Source organism: Daphnia pulex, chromosome 1 (genome assembly GCF_021134715.1).
Source record: "Daphnia pulex isolate KAP4 chromosome 1, ASM2113471v1".
NCBI classification, from domain to species: Eukaryota; Metazoa; Arthropoda; class Branchiopoda; order Diplostraca; family Daphniidae; genus Daphnia; species Daphnia pulex.
Window position 1 is genome coordinate 7237892 of NC_060017.1, and position 22139 is coordinate 7260030.

The window sequence follows — 22139 nt, forward strand, 5'->3', positions numbered from 1 at the left end:
AAAGCACTTTAATTCAGACAATTTTCTCTTTTAATTCCTCGTTTTCCTCTTAAATTGCGATGCTTTTTCTCACGTCTACAAAAAGGATAAACGAAATGAGGAGGATAAACAAGAAGGATAAACAGCGGAGAATTCTGTAGAAGTTTCCAAATGAAGTTTAAGCTCGGCTTGAAGTGCACATTTATTACAATTATCTACAAAATCTACAAATATAAACATAAGCAACCGACGACCTGCAATTAGGAGACAAATCCAAAAAGAAAAAAACCAGCACGACAAAATAAAACGAATCAAATGCACAGTTGATCAAGTTGTTTTGTAGAGAAAGAGGAAAGAAGACGTCGTGCATGGCAACTTTAAATTAATGACAATTTGAAGGGAAAAAACTTTTAAAGAAAAGGCCAAAACTCATGATTAGGATAGCGTTGGAAGAAGTGAAGAAAAAATTTACCGAAAAGAATTTTTATTTCAAAATTTAGGATGAGAAACTTCTTCGGGGACTTGAAATAATGGCCGGGGTACCTGTAATTTCGCCTGCAGTTTCCGAATTTCCTCTTCGAGCACGGGGATAACTATATATGTATGGATGGTGGATATTAGTATGAGAAACACTATCAGTTCAACAGGTTCACGAAAATTATACAAGTCATTTGTTTTAACTAACACGTACAAGGATTTCAGCATAATGGTTAACATTCTTGCCTGACACGCAAATGACACGTAAATACACAGTTTCAAATCCGACAAAAGATAAAAGTTTTTAAGCTAGCTAATTTACTTCCTAGATAAAAAAAGAGATCAGAAGTTTAAAAAAATGGCCAAACAGATTTAAGCCGCTGTTAAAAAAGATAAGAGGATGATTTAAAAAAAAGAAAAAAGGAATGGGGACACAAATAGAGAGTAATAGAAGAAGAAACTAGAAAGGAAAAAGATAAAGGCGTAGGCCATCAAGAAGATGTTTCGTAGGATTCCTCAACTTCTTCTCCAAGAAGAGGATTCAACATCTAACACTAACAGAAGAATAATTTAAAACGTACCTTGCAATTGGGCACGCAGTTGCCGATTTTCTTCTTGAACCTCGGCGAGGGTTGGCTCTTGAACTGTGGGGTTTGGACCTTGACTTTTTTCAATCTTGGTTCTGCAAGCCTTTTCAGTGTGAGCCTTTAAAGACCCTCCATTTATTTTATAGTCACCCTTGCATTTCAAACACTTTGAGACCTGAAATAATTTTATTGAATTTCATGAGTTTGGTATACTGAATAGAAATATTGATTTACTTACAAGTTTTCCTTCATCATCAATTCTTGGTGGTTCAAAACGGGAACGCAAACTGTCATGTTTAGCGTGGGCTTTGAGTGCGTCAACTAATCTTTGTTGTATTGTTCGGACGGGCATCTTCGGCATTTTAACACAGTGATCAAAAATCGGATCCAGCAGACTTGAAAACAAAAAAGCTACTGCTAACACTTTGTTTTGTTCCAAGGCAAGCATAGAGATAACAGAGTCGTATAGAGCTACGTCTAGCTATGTCCAGAATATCAGCGGAATTGAAGCGGCGATTGCATAAATTAAAATTTTATATTTGGGGATTCTAGTTATGTTAAAGATTCCTCCGTCAATGCGGGTGGCGCTACCATTCAGTTTTCCATAAAGTATCATTCACATTCTCATATCATAGGGAGACTGCTCGGACGATGAAGCCTTATGGAGAATTCCTACAGGGTCGTTTCACTTTGGGTTCACCATCTAGCCTCTATCACTCTGGTAGAATAAAATATTTTTAAATATATAGAAAAAATATACAAAAACTTGTTTTATTGCACTTTACTGTTTTTGTTTTACCATTCATTGATTCAAGACCAGAATAGCACCAGAGAAAAAGAAAACAGAAAACAAAAGAGATAACAGAATTCAATGAACTATGTACAGCAATTTTGAAATAAGTAGTACAATATGCCGTCTGGTTTTAAAATGTTACAGCATTTTTACATACGGAGGAAATCACATGAGTCGACTGCGTGTCAGTGATTTGGACATAAATCACACGTAGAGAAACAGCAATAGTTGCTTATGGTTCCTTCCACTCACTGACGACGTCGAGAGTGACGAACCGAAAAGACAAGAAAAACTCATTTGTCGTTAAGCACGGTATTAGGATTGTCGCTTACGTGAACTTGGTTACGTACATTTCATTAACGAAACAAAAATTAGGAAACAAGAAGAGAGGACAAATTCTTAAGTCTGCGACCCTTTGATAAGAAACAAATCGTTTTGTTTTAGTTTTTCACTTATAGCTGACTTTGGCCTGTGTTCGAGAATGGCACAAGAAGGTTTTGTTATTTGTTTGGTGTTCCTACTCCATCATGCTCACTCAGTAGTCCACTATCCACTGCCGGTGTCGAACATAATCTGCAGTAAATGTTAAAAATATCGAAGAATGAAAATCACATCCAGTAGATTAACATAAATTTTTTCTTACCTCGGAGATGATGACCCAGTTTTTACTGGCACTCTTAATAACCAGACGAACAGCGCTAATTTGGCCAAACTGACTGGGATCGATTTTACCCTCTGCTATACCAAGGTCGTTAAATTCCCCTGAAGAATAGGAACATACAAAAAAAGGTTTCGTTTTACACGTATCAATAGAAACGGAGCGGAATATAATGCAATTGTGATAAACTTACCGACGCCAATAAATTGTTCGCTGGGAGAGATTTTAAGGGTTTCTTTCACCCGCTCGGGATCGGTCGGCCGTATTTCAACCGACGTATTGTACAATAAGTCAGAAGGGTGTTCGTAATTGCCGCTTCGCAGCCGGTATCCGTGCAGCTCGACCGGTTGGCTAAATTCAAAGACGATGTTATCGCCAGCTTGGGGCATCAGACCCCAAAAGAAGGAATCGCCTCGATAAGCTCGCTGGATCGTAAACTGCTTGTACGCTTTGATGGGCGATGTCACTTTGGCTGGTGGATTTTTGTGCGGCGTGAACAGGGCCAGTTTCCCGAAATTTTTATCCTGACATTCAATTTAGAATCAGGGAATGAGATGAAGTTTCAAGATGTTTTCAGCGCCATAACCAGACCCCATACCTTCAGTTTCTGAACTTTGCCCTTCAGTGATGAAGTGGTGCCCACATGTTGGAAAAGCGACGGTTTGAAGTGGATCCACTTGAGGAGTTTGATCTGATTACATTTCTTCTGCAGACGGGGAACATCCAACGGACAAAGAAGCAAATTGATGACGTTCGCATGAAATTCAAACTGTACCGTGTCACCCTTACCGTATCGTGGGGACAGTATCGGGTTTCGATAATTGGATCAAGGAGCCAGTCTACAGGTTTATCGTTATGGAACATTACAGCGAACTGTATAATGTAGGGAAGATCCGTGCTCTTAAACATTTTACCTGCAAATATTATGAAGTATTATATTATACGTCACAAAGGCATTAACTGAAATTTCAATTTAAAAAAAAGGCTCTACCAATAAATCCCAGTTGGCAAAAGTCCAATAGAAACCAATCAAGGTTCATGGCTTCCTTTTTCAGGGCAAATTTCTTCATCTTCGTAATATACCCTGGCGTGGTGAGGATATCATCTTCCAGTTGAACGTAATACATCCCTCGTGACTGAGCGTACATCATCAGAAAAGCGTAATCAAGATTTTGCTTCGTTCGCCATTTGACCCGTTCGACAGGATCGTTCAACGTGACCCGCAATTCATTCAGATCGGGGTAAAAGGATGGCGGTGGTGAAACAATCTCCAAGAGACCACTCTGCAAAGCGTCTCCAAATCTGAAAAGAAACCGACAAGAAGGTCAAAATCAAATCAAATCAAAAGTAAACAAAAAACAACAAGGATCAGAGGGCATCAAAATATATCAAAGACGCAAGAATACTTACTGCTTCTTTATCTTTTCTGCTATCACGGTCACGTACTCAAGATCCGTCTGCAATAGGTAAATTCAATTACGTTAATGAAATAATTCACTATATGCACATAGAATCGGAAAATAGATCTCTTTCTCAATTTGATATTGATGGGTTTCGGAAGGATCAAATCCTTAGAACCGCCTCTTTAAATAATAACAGAAAGGCATCAAGGGATTAAATGCACTTCCAAACGAATGACTTATTGGGCCGCTCCAACGAACTAAGCCGTGTTATGGCCATCAGTTCTATTTGAACAAATTATTTGAACAAATAAAAAAAAACGTTCCAAAAATCAGACTCTACCTCAGCTACAAAAACGATGATCAGAGTGTCGTTCTTCTCTTCTTCGTTCATGGATGCAATCAAACTAGCCAAAGTCGGAAGTAAATACGATTGTGATTCACGTTTAACCGTCGGTACACCGAGCACAATTGACGCTGCAAAAAAAAAATAATAATAATAGTAATAAAGAAATAAAATTATAAAAAGAAAACGTAACAAAAATCAGGCAGACAATAGAAAACGGGGAAAATGTTGAGAAAGCATCCGGTTGACGGAATGAATTTCATGGATAACATATTTGTTCATACCGTGTGTCTTTCCCTGACCGATGACGAAAGCTGGCACGGTGCTGAGCGGGTTGTTGAGCAGGTAAGGCAAAAAAGAGAAAATATTGGGGAGACGCAAATTTTGGCTCCGTTCCGGATCCAATAGAAGACGTGAAAGTTCTGGGAATTCTTCCCCATTAGTATTATCTGCCAAGAATAAAAGCCAAGAATAAATTAATCCATCACAGAAGCTGATGTGGCACAGGCATCAGGTTGCTAGGTTAATAGATTGACAAACAACTGTTACTCATGTACAAAGGTTAGATATTTCTGATGTTATCCGATCTCCAAACTAGACTATCACTGAATAACAAACACAAGAGACATACTGTCCTTTCTAAAACCAAACAAAACCCTAAAAATAAAAAGATAACTCACTCCAAGGTAGAGATCGATTGACGTGTCGGGTCAGGAGTGACAAATCCCTTCGCCGTGCTTGATTGATCATTTCGACTTGGGAGACTCGTTGCCGAAGATGAGCTAGTTCCGAGGTAAGTTCGTCTTCCAGGTGAGCCCCATCTACTTGCAAATCAAAATTGGTATCTTTCATTCAATCTGCCAAAAAATTTATAATTACTGTCGTCTCGATGCAGAAAGATGACGGTGAAAGGGACGCAAAAGATGACTAGCAAAGCGAGAGCCAACTTTTTGCGAAAAATCCGACCGCCGCTTAACATTTGGAGTGTGCTGGAGGTCGCGGGAAAATAAACGAAGAATCAGTCGCCGTTTCGGCGACAAACTTACACCGCAGCCGTCTAAGAAACGCCCCTGACACGGCTCCACCTGAAACGTTATAAAAAAACGAAAATTGTTGTTACTTCGTGATGAACGCTCCCGTACTTGAGCCCCGCCAATGTTCTCTAGGCACACTATTATTTTTACTTGCTTATCACCAATGTTTACTCGAATAAAGACGATAACGACCAACTCGAGAGAGCGGTTCACTCGCTGTGCAGCTGCACCAAAGGATCGCATGGAAGTAGGAGCTTTAAATAAATTGGGGCAATTTTTCTTTGAAAAAGTAAATGTCGCCTGCTAGACCCGCATCACACCATTCCTAAGAGAGAAAACCTCTGACCTTTGAAATCATCTCAAAAGCTCACGAATTTCCCTCACGACTTCTTTGTAGAATACAAGGAAAAAAAACTTCAAGAGAAAGTCGATAAGGTAAAGTTCTTTCTGAACAAGATTTTCCGCTTTTTCTCGCTTTTACTCTCTTGCTTTCGTCACAAGTTCTCTCTGTAGGCACTTAAATAAAAGCAATATCTCCATTCTGTGTTGACAAGAAACTCAGACAACAAACTCCCGAGAGGAAGTGAAAGAAAAAAAAAGGGAAAAGGAAAATAAATGAAAACGTTAAAGTACAACTACGTCAATGTCAACGATTTAATCAGTCTCGGCAGAGCAGGCAGCATTCTTTAGTCACCTCACTTCTTCTCGCGCTCCATGTCTGAAACCGATCGATAGTTGGTCGTGAAAGCGCTGTCTGATAGAAGAGAATCAAAAAGAAAACTCTGGATCGAGATAGAAGGTCACAAGAGATAAAAGGCATAAGGCGTGAATATGGAAGAGGGGGATTTTCTTTTCTTTGCAGCTAACAAAACCAAAAATACACAGTTTGGCTGCTGCTGCTATCGGCTTTTCCCTCGCAACGTTTGACTTGACTCTCCGGCAGAGAAAACCTATCGAATTCGGTCTTAGGATGCACGTGAGCATGGATGTTTTCCCTATTTCTTTTTTTTCCCCCTATTTTTAAACCACTCGGCTTGTTGTATATCTCAAGTGGTTGTTTTTACGTTCCATGTCATGCAATAAAACTAGCGGTATCCCCCATAGGTTTACACAAAAATCGATAAAAGTTATCAAACAAGCCAACAAGAGTTCAAGTAAAACTCTGCAACCATTATCATTATTATTATTTGGAGAACCGCACATGTTTCCGGCACCGGATGAGTGCGGCCAAACTAATTTACCCGGACGTTAAAAGAACGCAAAGATTTTTCAATGCTCGAGGGTGAATAAAAGGACTAACGTACTGACACAATCATTCTTAATCATATCGTAGTCGTCCACAGACAATTGCAAGTGCTTGTGAAACGAAGCATTCCTTTGTTACATTTATAACCCAAACACATCCAGCCTGGCCTCGACTGGATAACGAACTGCTGGACGAAGAATGTACAATTCAACAAACGACATTCCATTGACCCATAACTGCAATTCGAAATAAAAACGCAACCCGAGAGGAGAAAGCGGCACACTGGAACGCGGAGTAAATTATGAAGGGAAAGTGACGGTAAACCGGAAACACAATTGATGTGAGGCACAGGAATGTTCAAAACATAATAAAATAAATACTTTTTAACGTTTCACAATGAATACTAACATTTCAATTTTTGGAGAAACGATAGTTGGGATCCACTGCAAATTTCTTAACTATGTTTCACTGAGATGTTATGCACACTTCCATGGTATTGCAAATGATAAATTATTTGGACTGCAGGTAATAGGAGGAGAAACGTTTTCTGACTTTCGCTCACGACAAAATCACGTAGCAGACTAGTTAGTTTTCATTTCATGAATGCCAACTACACTGATAAGGCCTCCACTATTGATAATACGAGTGACGAATCATGATGGACTTCCAGTTCCAGTGCCCAGTCTAGACTCTAAATTTTATAGAAAGCTATGGACAAATGCAATTATATGAAACTGTCGGGTTTATAAGTCTTAAGTCCACAAATCAATTTACAATTGCCTTCTGATGTCGGCATATTTTTGCAGCCGATTTTGAATGGCATAGTTTTAAGGTATACAAGCAGAGCCATCTAGATACAGTTAGATAGTAATAGTTGTCCTACAGCGGAGAGATTTAGACAGAATTTAGATATAAAATATAATTTGATTGATATTAATTATTTAAATTTAAAAAAGGAGACGCTTTTATTATCCCTGAGGGTTATACTTCTAGTATACCGAAGGCTCTTAAGTTTCTGATCATGTCATGTATCGTATCGTATCGTAGTAATCGATACCTTCTTGGAGTTGGGCTCCAAAAGGTTTATTGTCAGTTTGGTCTTTTGCTATCTTCTTTTTTTCTACTTGACCGATTTATTCCAAATTTCGGTAACCTTCTTAACTTAATTTCTTTGAGTATTACTGGATATTTTCGTTCGTATCTGTTTAAGTTTTTTTTATTTATTTTTTTCCGTAATCCCCATGTGTAGCTTTTCTAGTCTTAGGGCAACTGCATGTTTGTGAGCCTTAGCATGTGAACGCCCGTATCCATTTTCCACTACTTCTTTCCGCAATTTTCATTCCCTTTACTTTTGTCAAGCGTGGTCGAAAGACTCGTAGCCATTGCATCCTAGGATACGTCATGTTTTCTGTTTGTTTTAAATTTGTATCAGTGCACAAAAAACTTAGTGCATAATCGTGACGTGTTGCAGCCAAACTCTCTGAAAAATGGATTCAACAAATTATGGAGGTATTTAAAAATTTCGTTGGAATATTCATGTGACTACTGACTTTGACTACTAATTTCCATCATGTAGGATACATTTTACTCCATATTATAGTCGTTGGTCTATCAAAAGATCATCCACTGACAGCTCCTGATGCCTTGGAATTGGCTTATAAATTTCAAGACGGTGCAAAACAATGAAGCATCTATGGTTCTTTGTGCTAACTTCGTCTCACTCATTGTCTTGGGAATATTGTCCTGCCACAAGGTATCCAATTATATGTTCTACCGTTAAAGTGTCACAAGCTAATTTATTTGTTATCATAGGTTGCATTCCTCTAAATCTGGCTATTAGCACTTTGGCTTCATTGAAAGAGCTTGCACGATAGAATCTTTTTTCCTGGTCACCTCATTCAAGTTGTTTTTTCAGCAGAACTAAACTTTAAGCAAATGGAGCTTTATCACGCTATACCCATGTTCTTCTATTTGCTGGCTTCTTGTCACCGTAGGGGTTCCTCCTTAATATCAACTTTGAAATTTGATAAGTATTGGGATTGTAACATTGGCCACTTTTACCATTATTTGGTATCTATTTTTACAATTTCATAATGGGCTTTTGCAACAAGTTCTCTCCAGAGTCTTTCCTTTCAACCGCGGAATTTTTGAAGATTATGTTGCCAACTTCTGGTGCACATTAAATGTTTTGGTCAAAATCCGACGAATAATGGAACCCACCGCTATCGCTAGATATTGTTTACTGCTAACAGCTCTTTTCAGTTTCCCTTGTGGACTTCATCTATATTTTAAGAACAGTTCGCGTAATTTGCATATCTCTTTGATCAACGTGTCTCTTGCATTTTTCCTATTCTCCTATCAATCTCCTATCAATCAAGTGTCTGGTGTTTGGCTAAAGTGCCGTAAACCAAACATCATCAGTGAAATACTCCATTTTCTAATAAATGAGACACTTGATGGACACTCTTTTGACAAATAAATAATAATAATAGAAATATAAAAATGGCCATTTGATGCATGCCGCCTACGAGATTTTTTCCATTGTTTTTCCATTTTCCATGATCATGGAAACAAAGTATTTGCTGGCGAGTAACAACATTTGTGATTTGATGGTCCCGACGTGTTGCGATCCACGTCAAAATAATTCGTTAAATTTGAAATAAAATGACAACCTCCTAATTATTCATTTAAAAAATAGCCGTGTTTTGGGGCTCAAACAATTATTTCGATAAAAAGAAATCGTTAGAAGTGCCTAACGAAACTCAACTATATTATTCCCTGTAATTTCATGTAAACTACATAAATGAATCCCTTAGAAATGACAATCAAAACATAAAACAAATGACGAACGCTGCTCACAATACCAGGACTGTGGCGTTTCTGACATTACAAATATCTAATTTAAATGTTAAACTAATCACGATGTAAACTACATCTTTCCTTGTAGTTTTTCACGCAGATTCAGCTGATAAAGAAAATAATGCCGAAAAGCGCAAAGTGTGAACGCCAACTGTTCCCTAAACATGACTAAACTACCGAACCAATGGGAAACCGTTCACACAACGTTTAAACCAATGGGAAGCCGATAAGAAATCACATGACATCCACTAAACATTTTTAGACCTTTGTAGCGCAGACATACGGTTACGTTAAATCGCAAATGATTATTTAAAAATATACATAGAAAATACATCACGGTTGTGCTTACGATTGTTTCTCTAAAGACAGATCTTTAATCGCTGTATGGGAAATTTGGTTATTGCTGGACACAGGAACATTCAATGAAGTCGCCAAAGACGACCTAAATTTTTTGGGCGACGGACCTGCAATGTGCGACATGATGCACCGATATAAAAAACTCTATTAAGAACACAGCCATGCATAAAGATTGCACATAACGAATTTAACGATACCATTCCCTCACTACCCTATACATATGGTTCCCCTAGCGACCACACCCATCATTACAAAATGAACGATTATGGTTTATATATTGCCCCGATTTTACTGCCACCTCTTTCACCTCAACATTTGCCATTATTTCCAGCTATTGTACTGCCATCTTGGGGGGGGGGGGGATGACAAAAAACGAATACATAGTTATCCCAATAGCCACAATAACCCGAAGGCGTATACCCAAGGACCTTGTTTGGTCATGGCGGCTTTAAAGTTTATACGACGAGTTTTAGTAGCTACCAGTTGATTAATAGGGAAGCCATTAACTGGAGTAGACATTTAGCAAATGGAGTGCATTATTTAAAAAATAAATGTGTTTACTTTATCGAATTAGTCAACTGAAATTTTAAAAAGGTTAGGCAGACGTAGTCGTGCGGGGGGTGCGGGTTTTAGCGTGTTAACTAATAACTAACCAACGGAGAAATGTTTCAAGTTGAATTCTCAAAATTCAAGGTTATGGTTTTTTTTCAGGGAAAGTGTAAATAAAAGTTTTTCCATGTTTGTCATTGATATTGATTGCTGGTAATTGAGACGTGCAAACCCCGTGACGTGAGTGTTCTGTGCGACACCTGAGCCTTAAAAAATCACACGAAACTGAATGTGGAACCAAGGACTAAATTGACTCTATAATCCTGAGGGGAAAAAATCTCCGTTTCTTCCGTACGCCGCACAATTTTGTATAAAATTATTGTATTTTGTTTTATGAAATAATTATTTATGTTTATTTCCCTTTTAGCCGTCACGTTTTAGCTATTTACCGGAAAAAATTGGAATGGTTGTTAAAGCAGAGACATCTATAAACGAAAAAAGATTTAGCGCATGTTGTCAGGCCTGTGCCTTTATTTTTCACAAGTTTTGACAAGTGATCAACGTAAACAGACGAGATTATAAATTTAGAATTTAGCCAGATTTAGCCTAAATTTATTATTCTATGGATACGCCCGGCTCGACAGTCAAGTTTAATTAATCATGGCTGAAGATTTTTTAGCAGAAAATAATCTGTGTGGACAGACCCTTTTGAGATTGGTTTCAAGAGCTCATGCAATAATTGCTGAACTATTACGTCTAAAGGATTTTATTCCACAGATTTTTCAGTAATAGTCACTTAAAATCTATAAATCCAGTTATATTATTTTATTATTATTATTGTTTTCATTGTAAGGTCCGATCAAAATAAATATCATGAAATTGTATTGGATTTTCGATATTTTAAAGAACAAGATGTCTTTGATTCAAAGATTAATGGAAGCGATGTAAGTGAGTTATCAATTCAGATTTTTTCTCCATTAAAAATTCACATCTTACTCTAGGTTTTAGTGGAATTGGATGAGGAGTTACGAAAGAATTATATTGAAATCCTAACAAGATTCTATCTTGCATTTGAAAGTGTTCACAAGTATGTCTGTGATTTGAACACCTTTCTTTATGAACTTGATGAAGGGATTTATATCCAACAAACTCTTGAAACAATTATTTTAAATGATGAAGGCAAACAGCTCATGGTTGGTTATAAAAATGAATTTTTTATATATGCTTCACCTTTTTAAACTAACCTTTTTTTCCTCTGCAGTGTGAGGCACTTTATCTATATGGCATCATGCTACTAGTCATAGATAATCATGTTGATGGGCCTGTTAGGGAGAGAATGCTAGTCTCTTATTACAGATATTCTGTTCAAAGAACTCATTCTAATTCCAAGTTGGATGAAGTATGCCAGCTATTGCGTTCAACTGGATTTTTGAAATCTCAGCCAGGAAAAAGGCCTCAACATTACCCAGAAGACTATTTCAAGTAGAATGAATTCTATTATTTTTGATTCATTTTAAGTAATGCCTATATGTGGTTGTTCTTAGACGTATTCCGATTGCTCCAATTTATTTGGATGTAGTAATAGGTCATTTGAGATCAGATGATATCTATCACCAAATTGCAACCCATCCGCATCCTGATCACCGAAGCACTGCACTTGCTCAACAAGCAGCCATGCTCGTGATTTGTCTTTATTTCACTCCTGATATTCTCCACAATCAAACAGCAAAAATGAGAGAAATAGTTGACAAATTCTTTCCAGATAATTGGGTAATTAAGATTATTATTAATCTCTTCCGGATACCAACGACTCCAATATGTTGTAATTGTATGGTTCTTTTCTAGGTTACCAGTGTTTATATGGGATTAATTTTCAACTTAATTGAAGTATGGGAGCCGTACAAAGCGGCGCGAATGGCACTCAGCAACACAGCGCAGGCTGCCAATGTAAAAGAGTGTTCAGTTAAGCATAGCAACCAATTGGACCAACTTATAACACAATTACGTCAATTACTCAAAGAAGGAGTCCTGACCGAAGAATTCCTATTAGATAATATGCAGAAGCTGATCAACTTGATCCGACAGTCAAACGTTACTCTACGATGGATGCTCTTACATACAAACACATTAACAGCTGGCGCAGAATCAGTTAAAAAATGCCGTCAAATACGGGATCAAGTTCTCAACGACTCGAAATATCAACCCGTTACAGTATTCGAATTGCTGCTGGACTGCGCTGAGTTGGAACTGAATGTTCGCGAGACTTTTCGAACTCTGTTGACGGAGAAGCGCGCAAATTGGCTGCGATGCAAAAATGAGTGTATGGAACGACTGACAGAATTAGCTGATGTTTTTAGCGGAGCAAAGCCCTTGACTCGAGTTGACAAAAACGAGAGTCTTCAATTGTGGCTTCGGGAAATCGCTCAGCAAGTTGAAGCACTAAACTATGAAGAAGGCACAGCTTCCGGCCGTAAAATGGTTCAGCTCATTTCTGCCCTCGAAGAAGTTCAAGGTATAGGCTCTCAACGTTAACAAGTGTTTCCAGTTCACATAATAAGCTATCCCCACTTTTTGATTGCAGAATTTCATCAACTCGAGTCCCAGCTGCAAGTCAAGCAGTTTTTGACAGAAACCCGTCGACAGTTGCACCATATGATTCGTACCGCAAACATTCGAGAGGACTTTCTCATTACACTCCAAATAGTCTCGGATCTGAGTTATGCTTGGCTAATAATTGACTCCTACACGGGCCACATGCAGACAGCAATTCGGAAAGATCCAACCTTAGTGGGTCGTTTACGAGCAACCTTTTTAAAACTGTCTTCCGCTCTCGACTTACCCTTGATGCGCATTAATCAAGCACGGAGTGCTGACTTGGTTTCAGTTTCGCAGTATTACTCGACCGAACTCGTCTCCTACATTCGTCATGTGTTGCATATAATTCCGCAATCCATGTTTGCCTTAGGTAGTAAAATTTTAATTAAAACAAGATCATTCCTGAAATTAATTTCAATTTCATTTGCCACTCAATTAGTCGAACAAATTGTTCAACTCCAGACTAATGTTATCAAAGAAATGCCAGTGAGGCTAGATAAAGACAAACTCAAGGACTACGCACAACTGGACCAGCGATTTCAGGTATCCTATTTCTAACAAATTGTTAAAATCGAATAAATATAATTCCCTTAAACCCTTCTAATATATCTATAGATTGCCAAGCTTACAGAATCTGTATCAACGTTTACTGAGGGTATTTTAGCTATGAAGACAACTTTAGTTGGTATAGTCCGTCTGGATCCTAAACGGTTACTGGAAGAGGGTATTCGCCGGGAATTAGTACGTAGAATGGCGATGGCCATGCACGTTTCGCTCTCTTTCAATGCCAAAGCAAAGAACAGCGATCTCGCTCACAAGCTAAACGGCTTAGGTAATATGCTTTGATTTGAAAATATCGTTTAAATTTTAATTCTTAATCTTCTTTTTTGTTTAGGCGAAACCATGGAAGGACTCCGTAAATCTTTTGAGTACATCCAAGATTACGTACGAATCCAAGGTCTTCGCATGTTTCAAGAAGAAACAGCGCGAATCGTTGGGTACAATGTTGAACAGGAATGCAATACATTTCAGACAAACCATATTCAAGATTGGCAAAGTAAGTTCCAGTCAACCGCAGTACCAATTCCCCGGATGTCTTCAAACGATCCTCATTCCGCTACGTTCATTGGTCGATTAGCCCGCGAAATTCTGCGTATCACTGACCCCAAGTAAATATTTTTACTTTATATCTTGTTATGTCTGACAATAACTTTGTATTTATTATAGAACAACTGTGTTTGTTTCGTTCACCAACACCTGGTATGACGGCAAATCTCAAACAGAAGTGTTAAACTTCTTACTGTTCTCTCAGCTAGAGCGGGCTCTAAGTACATCAGGATTGGCTGGACTAGACACCCTTTTTGCCTTTATGATCACCACTGAATTGACTGTAATAGCCACATTTTGACATCTTTGTGCTTTGGTATTTTGATGATATAAATTTTCTTCGAAAGAACCTTTTCAGTGACTTGAATAAGGAGGTTTTTCGCCATCAAGATTCTCTGGAAGCTCTAGCGGAATTTGATCACTTAACCGCTCCAACAACGGCGATCCTCGGTGGGTTTTGACTTACTATTTACTGGCATTTCTCTTCTCCCTCGAACCAACGTTAATAGTGATATGAATGTTACCTTTATTTTTTCCAGGCCAGCCAAATAAAACATATGGGGTTTATTGTACGCGTTTCCACAAATCTTTTCAGACGCTCCTTGACCGCGTACTGAAAATCGGGCAATTGCAATTACTCAGACGATCGTGCTCTCAACAGCTGAAGTCTACTGCATCATTCGACTCTGGACTACTTTGGCAAGCACTCGAAACACTGAGTTTGTAAGTTACCATTGTTGTTCACAATGTTTAGTCGATAAATTTCTCTAGCGACGGGATTTGGCAATCTATCTTTCAAACATGTAATATGTTTTCTTTTTTTTTTTTTCTTTTTCATTCCAGGTCAGTAGTGAATGACGTGGTGCATAGAGACAAAAATTCCGATTCCATTTCCACATCACTTCTCCCTGAATTGGCAGAGTACCTACACTGGTCCGGTCTCTACGAGCCTTTCGAGAAGATTTATGTGGCCACACAAAGTCTCGACCTGCCCTACATTCCCCATTTGCTGCTCTTGTTTATTGTGTCAAATGTACACAAGTTTACCTATAGCAAGCAACTTGCTAGTTTGGTGTCTAGACGATCTCAGGATGGCGTGGACGGGACTCCCTTTGTGACCGGGATTGCCACAATATTACGCCATCTAGGACCGACGACCACACAGACATGCTGCTGCCTTTTAATCCAATTTGCTCGCTCTCACTTGGAGTTTGGAGCGAGGTAATCAAATTGTGTTTCTTATCATATTGCACTAGTTATTATGGATTCTTTTTCCCTTTTGCTTATTATCGATTTTTATTTGTATTAATTTTTTAGCAACAAAGAGAATCTTATGGAAATCCCGAGTGAGAGTGGAACTACACTTGCGTTGCTGGAACAATGGGAAAAGTGTGGTCTGATAAGTCACGCCTTTTTAAACAGCCTACTCAACGAAGGCGTTTGGTCGCTATACAAAATGTCAATGCAGTAATGCAGTTATGTGGCCTTACAGTTATTATGACCTATGGCATGAGAGAAAACGTGTCGGAGCTGTGCTGTAGACTTTAGTCAGTTACACCGATCTGCCGTTGGGTAGCATTCGCATTTCCTTGTGGAATGAAATCGCAGTGACTCTTCCGGTTGTTAGGCTTCGTTCTCCTTTGGTAAACCAATTTGCTACAGTCAGCTCCCAGTCAATGTTTTGAATACCTGCCGCTAAAATTCAGTTGGCGGCATGGAATACGATCAAATCACATGTGTGTTGGGTGAGTGGCAAGTTTTTGTTCGCTCAGGTTATTGTTCAGCCCCTTCTCTGTTAGATTTTTTTTTTTTTACCCGTCAATTCTTATGTAACCTATCCTAAAATTGTGTGTATCCTATTAAGAAAAAATACTATTGAAAATTCGCAACACTTTTATTTTATTTCGTGTCAGACTGAAGTGAAGAAAAAACTGTGTGTGTAGCCCCGAAAATCAAGCGGTGATTCGGCACCGTTACTATTTATGGTCTTTATGTAACTCTAAATAACTGAACAGATCGTTTGTTTTTTAATGCGAAAGTTGTTTCAGAAAAATAGATTAAGAAGAATGGTAAGTTTTTGATTATAGAATAGTTATTAGATATCACGAATCGCTAACAAGGCTACAAGGGAACAAAGCGCTGTTTCCCACACCCAATTGGCAAAATTTGAAAACTGTAGGGTTCTATAGGCTAATTCTATTTGAACATTCTTTTCAGAGTTGACGGCCGTGGTTTGCTATGGATTCCTTATTCTTGCCTTGGCTTTGCACTGGCCGAATGAAGCCAACACATATCTTCTATTCTTTTGCCTGTCAAATGGGATTTTAGCCCTCGTTTCAGCATTCAAGCCAAAAACAGACTGTGATCTTTGTCGTTGGATTGGTATCCTGAGTAAGTTGAAGTCACACAAGGCTATAGCCCGTTTCTATTTAGCATGCTAAATCAACCGCCAAATTTCCGTCTCTTTACCAATAACAGCGATGTGGTCTTTGACTTTTGGATTGGATATGTTATACCGAAGCCAGATCGAACGGGAGTATATGGCTGAGCACCAGTTCAGACTCTGTAAAAGCCAACCAATACATTTGACAATAATGAGGACCTTGGTTGTTTCAACTGGAACATCCCTTGCAGCATGGAATCTCTACCGCTACAGCCCTGCATTTCACACGTACAAGATTTGATACGGACGTTTAAATAATGTTGATCCAATTGATACGCCTGTATTTTTCTTCTATTGATGCTATTCAAATTTTGTTTTCAGGTGTTTTGTCAAAGCTTCAGAAACTACTAAGCTCGACGAAACGTTGATTAGTTTCTTTTGGATTTTATTCTTCTACCTTCGTCCCATGGTACGTCATCGGTTTCTAAATTAGATCACTTAAACAAAGTGTCATATTGTCCCATTTTGATAGGCTCTGGCCATCAAACGAAGTCCGCTTATTGTGATTACATGCCACCGTCAAATTCAAGTGTTGAAGCACGAAAGAGAGTTGTCCATCAACGGAAAACTCTTTCTTTACAAAGACCACCACAGAAGACTTTTTCACGTTTTAACCTCAACGGTATGCAATAATTCAAACAAAACTATTGGTGTTTTTAGCGTCATAGTTTCTCCATTAATTGAACAGGTATCGCAGATTTGTCTGGTCGTGTGGATAGCGCTGACTCTGCCGTACGTAATTCAACTGACTTCCTTGGTCGCTGGATTGAATAGCGCCATGCGATTGGAGGAAATGCCATCCCCGTACACAACTGTGCTTATGTATATGTACCAATCTCTACCTTTGGTCAATTGTTTCCTGTTGGTATCGGCATTTGTAGTATATTTTTCGCTGAAACTGAAAGGATGATAATAGGATGATAGCCCGATTTTCTATTTAATTTAATTCACAATGTGTTATTTCTGTTGCTCTACTGTTAATGCATAAAAGTGAAATCGCAAAATGAAAGCACAGCGCAAGTAAAGTTAATTCTCCGTGTTTTTTCTTCTTACCTAATGAATTTAATTTGTTTAAAGAAATAGGAAAAATAAGATTGAAGCTTATTCTCTATATGGTCAATTTTATTCAAAAGAAACGAAAGCGCGAATTTTTTCAAAAATAGGACAACGGCAAATAGGGCAATGAGATAACTGATCGGCACACGATTTACAGGTCAGGAGATGTCCACAGGGACGAAATAAAATGGACATATCATGGGAGTAACAGATTTTACAAAGCGATGCCTCGGTCGAGTGTCTGTCATCTTTAGCCGGGACAACTGATAGCAGATTGATGTCGCCGTCGGACAAAGAGATTGGCCGCGAGTGATTATTATTTCTCGATTCGCGCTCTCGGTTCAAGACGAACTCGCACCTCGGCGAGTGTCGGCGATGCTCCAAATCAGGATCGTGATCAATGTGCCATTGTGAAAGGACAACCAGGCACGTGAAGCACTGAGTGTGATCGCCCACTCCGCGGTAGATAAAACCTGCCGACGATAACGCCTAAAGAGGACAAACCCAATCGATAAAACCAAACAATTAGACATTTCGTATGCGGTGCAGTTATAGCTGTGGTGGTGGTTTTGTTGAAACGTACCTGCGGAGTTGGAGAATTCGGTGCTGATTGTTCCCATCTCTGGAAGGTGGATAGACGAGCGGATGCTGTTCTCAAATTCAAGTGGGACAGAGCTCTAATCGATCCAGTTGGTCCTACCTTAGAGAGTTTGTTAGAGAAAACACTTGCGGTAGTGGGAACAAGTGAAATGTTGTCCATGACTGAATAACGGATCTTGTGAGATGAATGACAGAAAGCGTGAACTTGTTTTATCGGTAGATTAAATCAGAATGGTCATCTCACTCATTTGTCCTCAATATTTATCTGCGACACTATAGTACTTCATTCCCAGCAAATACTGCACAGTCAAAAGATGTTTCCTGATTGGTGCGATGTCACAGCAGTCCAATAAAGTTCACTGTCGTCATAATCCAGCTTTACCGGGTACGAGGACAGGGTGGCGTATGGTTTTGTTGACCTTCAACACGGTTCAAATACGTAGTAATGAACTATAAGTCTTCCAGAGTCTTAAGAGTATTATGTGGACAGTAGGCCTGTTTCGAACTATGTAACATTAAATACTAGGAATTTTTTAATCCTTGAGATTATAAGAACCTTGTTGAGACCTTTTGACCTTATGGTAAAGATTTGACGTTGTATAGTGTTGTATTCTATTGCCAAGATATATTTTGATAGTCCCTCAGAGACAGGATATATTTAATTCATAAATGTATTACATTTTACAAATTTTGTTACGAATTCTTATGTAAGAAATGGTTACAAATTTAAGAATATTAAAAAATAGTTCACATCTTATTGTGATTAATTAAATCCAGAAATTTTTTTATTGCAATTCCTTTTAAACAAACAACGCAGTCCCTAAAAAAATGGGAAACCGTATCATCTGATTTCCATACCGTTGCGCAATCCGCCAAATACAGGAAGGCAAAATTAAAAAAATAATTCGCGCTGAAAATAATAATTAACTGAAGGAAAAAAAGGTGCATAAAAAGATACAGAAAAAATATTCTTGTCCATCCAAATTAATTTTAATTCGCCTGGTCTGATGACCCTATTGACTAAACGCTTACTCCAACTAAATAGATAGTAGTATTAGCTATACTACGTACAAATCAAATCGTAATATTTTTTTATTTCCAAATTAGTGTCTGATTGATTCTGTTATTCATTTTACCCTTCAAATCAGACATGGTCAAGGAGGGGAAGTAATCAAAATTCAGTCTCAGACTGATATGTCTGTGATGTGGTGCAACAAGACACTGCCAACCTTAATAATGCTACGTTTTCATCGCCTTGGCCTTGATTTGGAAAACAACTTCAGGATCATTAAGGAAAGCTTCCCCCCATATCATTTTGATTGCCATCTGATTGATGGGCAAGGTTTTGAAAGTTCATCGCACTTGAAATATATGCTGCGATGGGTTAGTTGTCGCCCTTAAGAAAAGAAATGATTTGATTGACCCTTTGCATTATAGGTATTTTCACAAATAATAAAAGAAAAAGAAAGAAAAGTAACGACCACTCCCATTTCATGACACGAGATTGGTTTTCCATGCACCAGGTAGCCGACTAATCCATCAAAGAGAAGTCATTTACTGTTACCCCGCAGCCCAATCCCTACAGGTCTTACGCAACACGGAACAATGAACCCTAAAATGCCGATGGAAAACCAGGAAGACAGGATTCGAAATTGCGGCTGCTAGAGGGATCAAATTATAATGCAATCTGGAAGCACGCATGATCCCGCACTGCTGTCTGAACTCTCAACATTGAGATTCCATTGATTTGTGCTACCAGTAAAGCAGCGCCACTCGGAAATTTGGCACTCGCATCCGAAATTATGCAAAATAGGCCAATGTATAGAGGGCAACGTCTCTTTATTTCATTTCTGGTTTGTCTGGAATTTTCCGATTTCGTAATAAAATAGAAAGAAATTGAATTTACGTATTTTTTAAATTTGCTTCAAACAGACGCAAATAACTTGGTGGTGACAAATCTTGGATATAAACTTGCCGATTGAAGTGGTTAAAGTTAACCACAAATAAGGGTTTTGTTGTCTGTTTTAACTTGTATGTCAGATTTACACTACACCCCCTATTGTTGAAAAGAGTTGGGATATTGAAGGGGAGAGGGTTCAGAAAATTCTGAGTATAATGACGGGGTTGAGATAGAATGATTTTTGATGGATTTCTAGATTTTGAAAAAAAAAACTGTTGCCCTTTGGCCAAATTACTTCAAAATGGGGTAAAAATCGTGGTTTTTGAACATTTTTTTTTAAATCATCAGGCCTACGGAGTAAATGTTAATTAGATTTTTCTCCCCCAGAAAACAACCCTATAACGTAAGGGTTACAGGACTATATAAAGGTGGAAACAACCCTTGGATCATAGGCACAGTCGTTTTCTGACTTTTACCCTCCGTTAAAGTCAAATACTTCTCTTGTTTTTTATTTCTCCAAGAAGTCCTTTATTGCAATCGAAACCAAAATGCGTTTGATTATATCAGCAATTTTGATTTTGAGCGTCATAGCTGCCGTGACATTTGGAGAGGCTCAACATTATCAGTACCCGAACAGTCCGTTCATTTTCCCCGGTTACCCTATGCTGCGCAATCAGCAGAGTCTGCAGCAGAATCAGCCGGACAGCCGTTTCTTCTTTAGTGGACTCTTCACTACGTTCACTTATACGATTTCGACGGTTACCTCAACCGCTGTAGCCACAACTGTAACTACTTGTACCACGTCAGCAGCTACGCTGACCACCTGCACGGCTGGCAGGAAACGTCGAGATGAGCACGGAGTCTTCCGCAATCCCCGCGGTCTCTTTTACGACGAGAAAGAGGAAGAAGAAGAAGAACGAAATATTTTCTTGCCAACCCAAGACCAGGCGTAAGTTTATTATTATTATTTTTTTTATTATTACAATTGATTACAGTTTTATCGACATATTTATTGTTGTGCATAAACAGCAGCTCCGAGTCTGAGACGGCCCGTAGTTCGAGACAAATGGAAGTGCAACCTGCTCTTCCCTTTCCTATTCAGCCCACATTCGGTGCCTATTACACACCAGAAATGGGTTACAACAATCTTTCGCCCGCTGTTCCACTCAGTCGAATTTTTCTGGCCTTCGGCACGGCAACCGTGACGGTCACTACGACTTCGACCTCTACCTCCAAGCTGACGGCTGTTTGCAAAAGCACTACCGGTTTCTCTGTCTGCACCTCATAACAAGGCATTCGAAAATACCAAGTCCTACCTCACCGCACGTCTATGATGGGGCCTTTCAACCAAAATTCTATACGCAACGATCAAATAGTTTGACTTATTTATTATTCAAGTTCACTAATATGGACTGTATTATCAATACACCTTTTAGCATTCATATAAAGCGTTACATTTTCTCGTAGAACATATTTTTTTTTCGTGGGTAATTTACTAATAAATTTAAATCTTGATGTAGAGTATAGGATTCGAAGAGTAACTTTGGTAAGTTGGAGATGTTAATAAATTGTTCCCGATAAGTAGGAGTGAATTCTATGAGGACGCGCGATTTAATTTGTAAAAAAATCTTATTTCTGTGAAAAATTTGATTAGCTTTCCTATGTCTGATGGGTGAGTGACGTGGAGGAAACGATGGACAGGTCATCATATTGCACAGCATACAACCTAAATTAGTTTTTTAATGGGATTGAGGCCCGTGCCAGGACTTGAAAACTAACACAAAACTATTTTCACCCAATGCACCAAAATAAAATGAAGCGCCTATAAAGAGTTCTGAAGAAAGATATGCCCGGAACTATAGAAACGCGGCTGACTGAATATATTAGCAAAGTGCCAAGGGGCTTTCGCTAGACAAGGCTCGTGCCCGCTGATACGTATAACCTTGCTTCAAAATTTAATTATTATAGGTCGTCTTATTTTAGAAGCGCCAGCGGTGAATGTCATCTCTTTTTCATTCATTGCTCACGCTAGACGTTTAGCTAAATGGCTCGAGGGTGACGAAAGCAAATAAGATGGAAACTATCGTTTAGGTTAAGTATCTCTCATGAGTCATGACTGCGCTCTTTAGTTATACAGACCGGGGACAGAACGC

At 38.7% G+C, this 22139-nt stretch overlaps 5 protein-coding genes and 2 long non-coding RNA genes across 11 annotated transcripts; 3 read left to right on the forward strand and 4 right to left on the reverse strand.

Annotated features, from left to right (window-relative positions):
- Positions 1-169: 169 nt before the first annotated feature.
- LOC124197253 lies at positions 170-1549 on the reverse strand. The gene is made up of 3 exons (XM_046592627.1): positions 1282-1549; positions 1038-1218; positions 170-572 (listed from the first exon to the last, which is right to left on the reverse strand). The coding sequence occupies exons 1-3, from the start codon at positions 1489-1491 to the stop codon at positions 469-471; spliced, it is 495 nt and encodes a 164-aa protein (XP_046448583.1). The 5' UTR covers positions 1492-1549; the 3' UTR covers positions 170-468.
- A 247-nt stretch (positions 1550-1796) lies between these two features.
- LOC124197237 (alpha-1,3-mannosyl-glycoprotein 4-beta-N-acetylglucosaminyltransferase B-like) lies at positions 1797-7277 on the reverse strand. Of its 2 annotated transcripts, none has more exons than XM_046592601.1 (12): positions 6929-7277; positions 5120-5325; positions 4921-5061; positions 4525-4689; positions 4238-4371; positions 3905-3951; positions 3486-3796; positions 3284-3408; positions 3093-3200; positions 2688-3018; positions 2480-2598; positions 1797-2409 (listed from the first exon to the last, which is right to left on the reverse strand). In XM_046592601.1, the coding sequence occupies exons 2-12, from the start codon at positions 5217-5219 to the stop codon at positions 2383-2385; spliced, it is 1608 nt and encodes a 535-aa protein (XP_046448557.1). In that variant the 5' UTR covers positions 5220-5325; positions 6929-7277; the 3' UTR covers positions 1797-2382. The 2 variants fall into 2 exon arrangements, with proteins under 2 accessions (XP_046448557.1, XP_046448546.1); XM_046592590.1 differs by having other exon boundaries at positions 4921-5064; positions 6929-7134.
- A 536-nt stretch (positions 7278-7813) lies between these two features.
- Positions 7814-9017, forward strand: LOC124197258. The gene is made up of 3 exons (XR_006876063.1): positions 7814-8029; positions 8097-8273; positions 8333-9017. It is a non-coding gene; the product is annotated as an uncharacterized LOC124197258 (long non-coding RNA).
- LOC124197264 lies at positions 8414-10087 on the reverse strand. The gene is made up of 2 exons (XR_006876064.1): positions 9934-10087; positions 8414-9843 (listed from the first exon to the last, which is right to left on the reverse strand). It is a non-coding gene; the product is annotated as an uncharacterized LOC124197264 (long non-coding RNA).
- A 68-nt stretch (positions 10088-10155) lies between these two features.
- Positions 10156-17460, forward strand: LOC124197223 (WASH complex subunit 5-like). Of its 3 annotated transcripts, XR_006876062.1 has the most exons (21): positions 10221-10653; positions 10713-11070; positions 11139-11229; positions 11287-11478; positions 11547-11767; positions 11830-12055; positions 12131-12797; positions 12867-13250; positions 13320-13423; positions 13496-13712; positions 13776-14049; positions 14108-14270; positions 14335-14437; positions 14527-14710; positions 14831-15208; positions 15305-15732; positions 16205-16378; positions 16466-16658; positions 16752-16839; positions 16903-17052; positions 17119-17460. XR_006876062.1 is itself a non-coding variant. In XM_046592563.1 (16 exons), exons 2-16 carry the CDS (start codon positions 10946-10948, stop codon positions 15456-15458), a joined length of 3483 nt encoding a protein of 1160 aa, XP_046448519.1. In that variant the 5' UTR covers positions 10156-10653; positions 10713-10945; the 3' UTR covers positions 15459-15878. The 3 variants fall into 3 exon arrangements, 2 of the variants coding, with proteins under 2 accessions (XP_046448519.1, XP_046448528.1); XM_046592563.1 differs by lacking the exons at positions 16205-16378; positions 16466-16658; positions 16752-16839; positions 16903-17052; positions 17119-17460 and having other exon boundaries at positions 10156-10653; positions 15305-15878; XM_046592572.1 differs by lacking the exons at positions 16205-16378; positions 16466-16658; positions 16752-16839; positions 16903-17052; positions 17119-17460 and having other exon boundaries at positions 10156-10636; positions 15305-15878.
- A 64-nt stretch (positions 17461-17524) lies between these two features.
- Positions 17525-18362, reverse strand: LOC124197244 (baculoviral IAP repeat-containing protein 7-B-like). Its single transcript, XM_046592614.1, has 2 exons — positions 18070-18362; positions 17525-17975 (listed from the first exon to the last, which is right to left on the reverse strand). Exons 1-2 carry the CDS (start codon positions 18244-18246, stop codon positions 17553-17555), a joined length of 600 nt encoding a protein of 199 aa, XP_046448570.1. The 5' UTR covers positions 18247-18362; the 3' UTR covers positions 17525-17552.
- Positions 18363-20420: 2058 nt separating this feature from the next.
- Positions 20421-21428, forward strand: LOC124197269. 2 transcript variants are annotated; one of them, XM_046592662.1, is made up of 2 exons: positions 20421-20935; positions 21019-21428. In XM_046592662.1, the coding sequence occupies exons 1-2, from the start codon at positions 20535-20537 to the stop codon at positions 21272-21274; spliced, it is 657 nt and encodes a 218-aa protein (XP_046448618.1). In that variant the 5' UTR covers positions 20421-20534; the 3' UTR covers positions 21275-21428. The 2 variants fall into 2 exon arrangements, with proteins under 2 accessions (XP_046448618.1, XP_046448610.1); XM_046592654.1 differs by having other exon boundaries at positions 20422-20935; positions 21016-21428.
- Positions 21429-22139: the final 711 nt, after the last annotated feature.